At 44.1% G+C, this 9,043-nt stretch overlaps 2 protein-coding genes across 16 annotated transcripts in view; one reads left to right on the plus strand and one right to left on the minus strand.

Annotated features, from left to right (window-relative positions):
- Positions 1-2,153, plus strand: part of LOC131103825 (zinc finger protein Gfi-1b-like) — an 8,747-nt gene extending 6,594 nt beyond the window's left edge. The window contains exon 6 of the mRNA XM_058050417.1: positions 1,597-2,153. The gene's annotated coding sequence lies outside the window, so the exon portion shown is untranslated. The remainder of the gene's footprint in view (positions 1-1,596) is intronic.
- engl (endoglin, like) overlaps positions 1-8,908 on the minus strand; it is a 12,281-nt gene extending 3,373 nt beyond the window's left edge. For 4 of the 15 annotated variants that reach the window (XR_009119686.1, XM_058050397.1, XM_058050398.1 and 1 more), the window contains exons 1-18: positions 8,374-8,908; positions 7,361-7,509; positions 6,187-6,309; positions 5,800-5,916; positions 5,559-5,728; positions 5,284-5,421; positions 4,976-5,150; positions 4,718-4,889; positions 4,511-4,655; positions 4,079-4,277; positions 3,067-3,224; positions 2,806-2,961; positions 2,064-2,147; positions 1,640-1,870; positions 1,030-1,533; positions 806-953; positions 638-739; positions 137-251 (exon numbers count right to left, since the gene is read on the minus strand). Coding sequence is in view for 14 of the 15 variants with exons in the window: in XM_058050397.1 (XP_057906380.1) it covers positions 139-251; positions 638-739; positions 806-953; positions 1,030-1,533; positions 1,640-1,870; positions 2,064-2,147; positions 2,806-2,961; positions 3,067-3,224; positions 4,079-4,277; positions 4,511-4,655; positions 4,718-4,889; positions 4,976-5,150; positions 5,284-5,421; positions 5,559-5,728; positions 5,800-5,916; positions 6,187-6,309; positions 7,361-7,509; positions 8,374-8,456 (2,967 nt within the window). In the remaining variant the exon portion in view is untranslated. The other 11 variants (XM_058050399.1, XM_058050401.1, XM_058050402.1 and 8 more) reach the window with 11 other exon arrangements.
- Positions 8,909-9,043: the final 135 nt, after the last annotated feature.

A 9,043-nucleotide genomic window follows, 5' to 3' on the forward strand; every position in this document is an offset into this window, starting at 1 on the left:
ACAAAATTGTCTGGGTGACCCCAAACTTTTGAACGGTAGTGTATATGTATATGTATATATATGTGTATATATGTACTATATATGTATATATGTGTATATGTATATATACACACACACACCAACAGTTAACACTCACCTTTACACTGAAGTGGTGAGCTGATCCGACGGTGAAGGTGGATTCCAGATGCTGTGGCCTCCTGTAGTCTGGTCGGTTAAATAACCTTCTCCTTCAAATGGTGTCTGCCGTGTACCTTTGCAAACATACACCAAATATGCATTCGCTGGACAACGATACTTTTCATATTCCAATAATGTAGAAGCACCCAATTATGTTTGCTTTACACAAATAGCTGTTGTTTGATTGTATTAAATGATCCAGGACAGGGATAAAAATGCACATATTCTCTGTGTACTATTGATATAATCTATACTATACACTACTGCATGTGACATGGATTAGTCTCACGTATGGAAAACGTGCAAGACGACACTAGAGAAAAACAGGATGACTTGATGCAGTGTTAAGGTAAAGCCTTAATGTTATGTGTCATTACTGCCGCCTAGTGACCAGAATACTACATACAGTATCACTTACAGCTGCAAATAGAAAATAGTATAAACATGATGCTTGTATTACCTGTATAGCTGTAGATGCACCACAGCCCCCCCATCAGACTGATACCCACAGCAAAGGCTGCAAACGCGATCCCCATCACTGGTCCAGTGTGCACCAAAGCACCTACAAATACTCAAGTTTAGGTATCAAAGAAGTACTTGTAACATGCTAAAACGACCAAATACTCACTTCTTGGCTGTGGTGGGTCGGGACTGGCCAGGGGGGAGACACTCAGTCTCTTTATTCTCTGACCTGTGGTGGGCTTTACCGCTTTGTGCGGCGGTGAGCTAATGGGTTGAGTCACCACCATCGGTCTGGACAGGTTTCTGATGTCACACTACACATTGGGACAAAAGGACCAAGGCTTCATCGGGTCACAGGAGAATGTTTGACACCTACAATAGAATGAATACCTGATGTCCTGATGTCCTTGAAATGAGCGCGGGGATACGTTTGCCATCCTGACATTCTTTCTTGGCTGTGTTCTTCATACGTTCCCCTGATGTGGTGTCAGAGACGCAAAGGCGAAGGCTGCAGTGGAGAAACTGCATGGAAACATTGTAAACTGGTCGGAGGATGAAACTAAATCTTAATGGTTGTATCGGTGTGCTGCCTGTTTCCTTCCTTGACGGTGCTTCTCTCTCTCTTTCTCCGCTTTTGGAGCGACGGGAGACAACTTTTTCTTTGAGCTCCTTAGAATCTTCCTCATCTTCATGTCTATCTTCCGTCTCATCATCCTCTTCATCAGCATCTTTAGCATCCTCCTCATCTTTTAAATCCACAAAAGTGAATGAAGGCTCCGTGGGGCAGCTGTCGCTTATGACATTCCAGAAGGGGGAACCTTTGGGGTCCGACAGAGGAGAGACGATGCATGACCTCACCTCAGCGGCGTCAATGAAGGGCCCCTCAGCAGAAATCTACAGTTGGAAATGGAATAAAAATAAAACACTAATCTGGGATTGTCTATCTTTTCTATTCAGAATCCCGCAGGAAGAGGCGTACGACACGAGAGGTTATCCCCACCTCGACGTAGACGCGCTGGTCTGCAGCGATGACACACGGTCCGATGCGCCGCTGCTTGTAGCTCTCGGTGACAAAAAGCTTCAAAAGAAGCAAAGGCCCGGGTTTGAGTCTGGGTGTTTGGAAGTACATAGGTCCTGGATCTGGCAGGAAGTCCCACGGTGACGGAGACGTGTGGAGGTCATCATCTGGAGCCGCTTGAGCGCCGCCAGGGAGGTCAGCCAAACAACTGAACTGGGAGCAGGAACAGACATCACATGAGCAATAATAATAAAGAGGGTGGGAGGTGTTAATTAACATGTGTTATGTATTGTAGGGGTGTTGAAAGATGTTTATTCCAGTACCAGATTGCACTAGTGTGCCTTAGCCTGGCGACAATAAAAGGCCCATCCAAAATGTGAAAAAAATGTACAAACTGTTGTCTCACTTGTATGCCAAGGGAACTTTTGGAAGTCCAATCAGTATCATTGTGTGCCAGCGTTGAAGGAGGCTGCTCTCTCCATAACAGTACCTACATAGAGATAAGGGAGAACAACATATGTAACAATTTATCCTATAAGGGAACAGACACAAATGTTACACATGTCTTCAGTTTGGAGCAACCTTATTTCCTGTTTTACACTTCTATGTGTTTGTGTGTTTGAAATGACCCAGGTCAGGTAAACATTATTGCACTTGTTACAAATAGTGCTGAGGGACTAAAAAAAAAATTCAAGCATAAAAATATACGGCATTCATAAGACATATGGCGAGCGCTAGTGACTGGCCTGAGTTGTGGCCGACAGCAGCTCCTGTGTGAATGTTCACGGCATATGCGCTCGCTGATTGAAGTGTATCATCAGTCTCTCCTTAACCAAACAGTATTCACTGGCCAATCAGTGTCAGCAATGTTACATTGATGAAACAACAGCCACCGCAGGAAGTACGCTGTCAATGCTAATGTACAAGTCTGTTTTATGTTTTATTTATAGTTAAGATGTAAACTTTTGTATTGATTAATGACTATTGGGTGTTATTTCATGTTTAGAGGGCTCTACTAATGCTAAGAAACTGTATTTAGAAGGTCATAAAAAGTGTAGTTTCCAGTGTGTTAATATCATCCCACCTTAAGAACATGCACGTGTATTCAATCATCTATATACTAGTATGTCAAGTTGTGTGTACCTCACCATGTTTTTGTACTGCACTCCTTTAGTGTGTCCCACAAGCTGACCCTCGGTCCCACAGGAAATGACTGGAAACACCAAGAGGAAATGACTCCCGTTGGACTGAGCCTGGCACTTTGGGTCCCGCAGAGTCACAGCAGAAACTGGCACAGTCAAACTCTGAATAAAAGGACATATGTAAGCACTGAGGATAGCTGGCATAGCAAATGTCATCATATAGGCTACTACGCCTTCAGCATGCATGAGGCTGAGAGATATAAAGACCTGCAGGGTGTGTCGGTCCAGTGTCACGCTGAGGCGTCCGTCCTCGCACTGCACTGTGAAACTGTCTCTGCCTCCTCCTGCTCGGGCTCCACCATTGAGCCATTCTCTCAGGCGCCGCTCTTCAGCCCATTTAGGCCTCTTGGAGACAGGTTTTACTGCTGCAACCATCAAGTGTGTAAGGCATTTAACAAAGATCATTTCTTGTCTGCGGATTGGTGGTCGGCCATCTTCATTTTGGGAGACAACTTAATTAAATGAAATCAAACTCTGCATGAACCATGTATGAGAACTAAGGACTAGGACAGTGATGTCATGTTACATGTTTCGTGGTTATGTATGCGCTCCCCGAATTTCATAATATTGCACAAAAAAAGGGAGAACTACCGTAATTTCCAGTGTTCTTAAACTTTGAACCCTGCAGCATATTCAGCAGTGTGGCTAATTCATGGCTACGTTCTAACCTCCTTGACATCAGAACTTCTACTAACCGTTTAAATACTCTTCCACTCAATATAACACTGACTCACAATATCATCTTACAAAGAACACTAAACTCGTCACACAGCAACTTGACAGTCAAAAGGTGTGCCTCAAAAATATACAAACAAGTACCAATAAGTTTAAAAAAAAAATATTTTAAAGTATTCCCATAGTGCATTGCATCTGAGCAAAACCCTCATTGGTTCATGCCTGGTGCTGCAATGATGCCAGCCTCCCTGTGGCCAATGTGAAAATGTTTTCTTCCCACTGAACATCTTTCGTCTGACATGCGACATTCTCACAAAGCAGTTTGTTGGTGCCTGCCAAGGGGCTGCAATGACATCATCCTCCCTCTGGTGGACCGAGGCAGCACTGCAGCACCATCCATCCATCTATCCATTTTTGATGCCAGTCCTCCAATGAAATGCTTTGCTCAGACGCCGACTTACACTAAAACTCAACTTGCATCTCAGAGGCCCTCCGATAACAAATAATACAAACAGGAACAGAAGACAAACACATGGGCACTGACCTGTTCCAGTACCAGTTCCAGACAGCTGGATCACAAAGCGATTAGCCTGATCAGCCTCCGTGTATGAGGTCACATTGGTGTAGCCACTCAAATTGGCCCACAAAAGAAGGTCCGGTATGGTGGACAGATCAGGGATGAGTGTCGTGGTCAGGGTTAGGTCAGGCTCAGGAGGGTAGGGAGGAGAAACACTGTTGGAGGACTACATGAAAGATACATGCACAAAGTCATGAGCATGTTGCAATAGCATGAACATACAGAAGAACGCTAATTTATTTAATTGTGGGATCGAATATCATGAAACGAGCAAGATAGGGGCCCCTTGAAACTTTTGAACGCGAGTTCAGTCAGTTGAAAAAGCTGGAATCTAGCATTCTAATAGCACCATGTAACATTTTCTGTAGGAATAAGAACATTTGACGCATGCACCCATACGTGAATAGAGATATGACCCTGGACTCCGTGAGCAACAACGGCCCAGTTGACTGGCACCGAGCTGCTAAGAATCAGCACAACCTTTTGTCTCAAAGAGTTGTTTGGCGGCGGCACAAGAGAGACGATCACCTCCACCTGCAGAGAACTGAAGCAGAACCGCTGACGTCAAACAAAACGAGAAATGATATCGAAAAACTAGCCTCTCACCCGCAGAGCCCCGAGCCTGCTGAATGGAGTTTTATCACGTGGACCTCCGGGTTGCTTCCACCTGCTGCTGCGTGACCGCAGCCTTGTACTTCCTGTAGCTGCAGGTCAGAGGTCATGTAGTTTTTGGAGAGAAACATGGACTGAAGCTGGCATACAGGAGGCTGAGTCAGATCTGCAGAAATAGATAAAATAGAGTTTTTTACTTTTAACATACGATCACCGGAACGATTTTAGGTCCGCTTTTGCGCTGTGGCTCACCCTCTCCTAGTCGGACATAGACTCGATTTCCGTGGGTGACGTGTGTCAGGGACGACAGGTTGCCGTGGTGTTTAAGAGCCCAGCGGTAAAGCGCACGTGGGCGGAAAGGGAGCCAACGCAACGACCGGACGTGCAAACGTAGCGTGTGGGACTGTACGCTGGAGTTGGAGGACACCTGGAGGAGATGTGTAGTGGGGAAGTGGTCATGGACGCCTTCCACCAATGAGATTGTATCCAATAAAAAGCATACACGGTGTCCGTGTTTGGACCTAAAAACAACGTGAGGTTTATAGACGGGATGTGCTGACCTCCACTAGCACATGAAGGTCAGGGGGGAGTCTCTCAACTTCTAGCTGCCAGCTGATTGGCTGCTTGGAGCTTAGTAGCAAGTGAACTGTTCTCAGATCAGTTTGGATCACAGACAAGGGCTTCAGCAGTACTGTGACCTGTAGAGAAAACTGCATGAGGTATAAATGCAGTCATTATGGTTCTGAGGGAATGGGCGGATCCCAGTCCCTCGACAATCAGTTGGCCCTACTGGTCCTACAAAAGGGGGTCATGTGTCACAATGAGAACTGATTACCGTGTTGTCAGGTCCGCTTGTTCCTCTCCCCACTGCAATGACATGAGTCTCCTTGTCTCCGCTCTCCCTGGCAGCGCAGCCTGGACCAGCTTCAAACCTCTCCAGTAGAGCCTCAACCGGGTGGAGCGCCCCCACTGGAGCCACGGGGCATTGTGTCTCTTTACTGCGAGCTGTGGGGGCGACAGATAGTCAACAGTACTTTTTTTTTTAAGTCAAGATGAGCAGATGCGGAGTGTCATACCTGCCTGTTTTTTCCAGAGGAGAAGCAGATAAAAAATAACCCATCCAATCTCTGACAGTGAAGGCATCTTGAACAGTTGTGGAGCTGACTTAATGTAATGGACCTGCCTGCAGCATCCTTTTAAAGAACCGTCATGCTCAAATATGTTGAAAGGAAACAAACTATACAGTCCCACCCTAATAATAAACATACTCATGTTTAATATTAGCACTAATGACCCAAAAGCTGAACTCACCTGGGACGGAGCTGATTCAGCTGCTGCTTCAGACGTTCTTTGCAAAGATTGTATCCACAGCTCAACATCCCCGCCCACCCCACTCACTTCCTAAACACACAACCACGCACTCACACACACCCTCCAAATCCTGCACCAGCGACAACACTCACCTGCGGGCCGCTTCAATGCAGCTTTGCAGCGGAGGTGCAACTTGTGGGAACTATTTGTGAGGGGAATTTGATGCGGCACACTTTGGGAGCTACAGGCGGAGGGCAAAGTTGTTCCAAAGATAACTGATAAAAGGGAATGGGATGGTGAGAGAGAGAGAGAGCGAGATGGAGTGGAGAAAAAAAATAAATGGCTCTGATCGTGTCATCAAGTTGGGATGGCAACAGGAAGGAGGGCTGGACAGGAGCTTCATCAGCAGTACACACACAATCATTGTGAATTTGTGGCCAAGAAAAAAATAGCAGAAGCAGATTTTAGTACCCGAATAAAAAAACAAAGGGCAGGAGATCATTACTCAATGTAACTATCTCACGGTGTCATCATACAAAGAATGCTAAAGTCATCACACAGCAACTTAACACTGAACAGATAGCTAGGAAATTACCAACATAAGTTTAAAATAAAATCAACTATTTTAATGCTTTGCGTCCGAGAAAAGCATTTCAATGGAGTACAAGCGGCATAGAAAATTAATGGATGGCTACCGAGGTGCTTGCAATTCTTCCCGTGTCCACCAGAGGAGTCCATAGGGAGGCTGACATCATTGCAGCGCCTTAGCAGGCACTAACAAACTGCTTTGCAAGGATGTCACATGTCAGACGGAAGATGTTAAGCGGGAAGAAAACTAATTTGCGAGAATATGAAAAAAGACTTCAATCACAAAATGATTTCGGTAGCTGTCGTCGTCATGGCAACCTTGAGTCGATGTTGCTTTAAGGTTGGTCTTGGAAATAAAGTGTCACCGATGCAACCAACGGTCAAGTTGTGGCTGACGTGTGTTTGTATTCCCAGAAGTAATAATAACAAGAATGTTTTGGATGACAAGCTAAGAACTCATGTGGAACCAATGATAGAAAATTCCTCTCCAGACGTAGAAGTAGATTTTTACAGTTAATTTGGTGTCTGAGTAATGCATTGGCGTGTTTCTGAGAAACTCAGACAACCAATTACAAGCGATGGCTAACTGCGCATCCTGGAGTCACAGTGACCCTTGGACCAATTACAGGAACAGATACAGTACGTGCTTCACCTCAGCTCTCTGCTACCGACGATCCAAAAAGAACATATTTCTCAGTGCATAATGTTTGTGATGGTGTGCAAGTTATAGGAAATTACCTTTTGCGGATGTTTCTGACTGCAGGAGTTGTTTTTTGTGGTGCTGCTTTGGGGTGGGGTTAGTTGGATTATACTTCCCTGGTTCTGCTGCCCAACGAAGATTGTTGTTTCCGTTATGGCGGGTCCAGACGCTGCTAGACATAAATGTGCTAGAATAGACAGCCATATAGTTCTTATATCAGAGTTTAGGTCGATATACTTGTTTTTTGCTGCTATCAATATCAATATTATATCGGTAATAGGGTTGGGTGATATGGACCTTAACATGTATCACGATATACATTTTTTATTCAGCGGAGTCTTGCATGAAAAGCTACAAACCTTAAGCTAAAAGAACATATTTCTCAGTGCATAATGTTTGCGATGGTGTGCGATCTCCTTTGAAATACAAATTGCAAAGCACATGTATTTATTGGCAAGAAACTAAACTTTTCTAATGGGATGACAGCCTCTGCACACATTGCTATAAATCATAAAAAAACTGTAATGTCTGTGCTTGTAATTAAGATGTAGTCACCCATGAAATTCCAACTGCATACGGAAGATATTTTTAATTACTCTTACTTTGTTTACACAACATGGGGCAGACGGCGCTCTTAATTTGAAGGACGGTCACGTCATCAGTGTGTTCCGTGTGTGAAGAAAGTCCAGTTACAAGACGAGCTGCGTTAAAAATAAACGTACTTCTCTTATTTTTCGACATTGTTAAACCTTCAAGAATTAAAACACAACGTGGTGAAAAGATACTAATCGATTTAGAGCCGCGCACGCACACAAACAACGACGACAACAACTTGGCGTCCGAAATTAAGCTAACCTCTGCTAGCTACTATGCCTTTATCACCATTTCAACCTGTTTAGTTCGGGAGGTCCGCCGACTAAATACTCTATCAACTCGGCTTTATAATATGTACCGGTATAAGTCATTTTCGTATAATTGGAATAATATATATAATATCGCCCAACCCTAATCGAAAACATATCGAGACAGAGCACACGAACTTAATTCTGACCTGAACACGTCATCAGCAGTGCAATTCCAACACCTGTGGATCTCCAACTCGCGCGCGTCTCGAGGGGAACGATACTTCCGCATTCGTTACAATATCGCGAGAGGCATTCAGGGACACTCTGAGCATCACAAAATAGCTTTATAACACGCGCGTATGTGTAAATAAACAGGAAGAGAAAGAAAAACGTGACATTCTTACCGCCCACTTTGTATTCGTATGTACATTTCGCTACATTTAAGCATGCTGGAAAATACACTGAAATCCGGAATTTACCTTATACCACGTGATGCCTTTGAACGCAACCCCTCATTGCCCATAACACGGCTTAAAGTATGATTCACATGTTCTCATTTTTAGACTTATCTTTTTAGGTTAATTGACATATTCAGTTCATTTGGAGCTGTTAAAACATACACTTGTATATAGTATATATATAAAATCATCTCCAGTTATCTTTCTGTTCATTAAATACATTAAAAATGGGCCTGTTTCAGACAAAGTTGCTAATGATGGTGACTGATTAAAAACAATCATTCCCAAGCTTTAGTACTACTTGATGCGACTCTCCAGATCTGAATGGAATCAAGGCATCGTGTTGGGTTCACGTTTACTAAATCACAGTCTGACACATTTAACCAGCAAATGATACAAGTGAAAATGAACAATGGGG

This window comes from Doryrhamphus excisus, chromosome 15 (genome assembly GCF_030265055.1).
Source record: "Doryrhamphus excisus isolate RoL2022-K1 chromosome 15, RoL_Dexc_1.0, whole genome shotgun sequence".
NCBI classification, from domain to species: Eukaryota; Metazoa; Chordata; class Actinopteri; order Syngnathiformes; family Syngnathidae; genus Doryrhamphus; species Doryrhamphus excisus.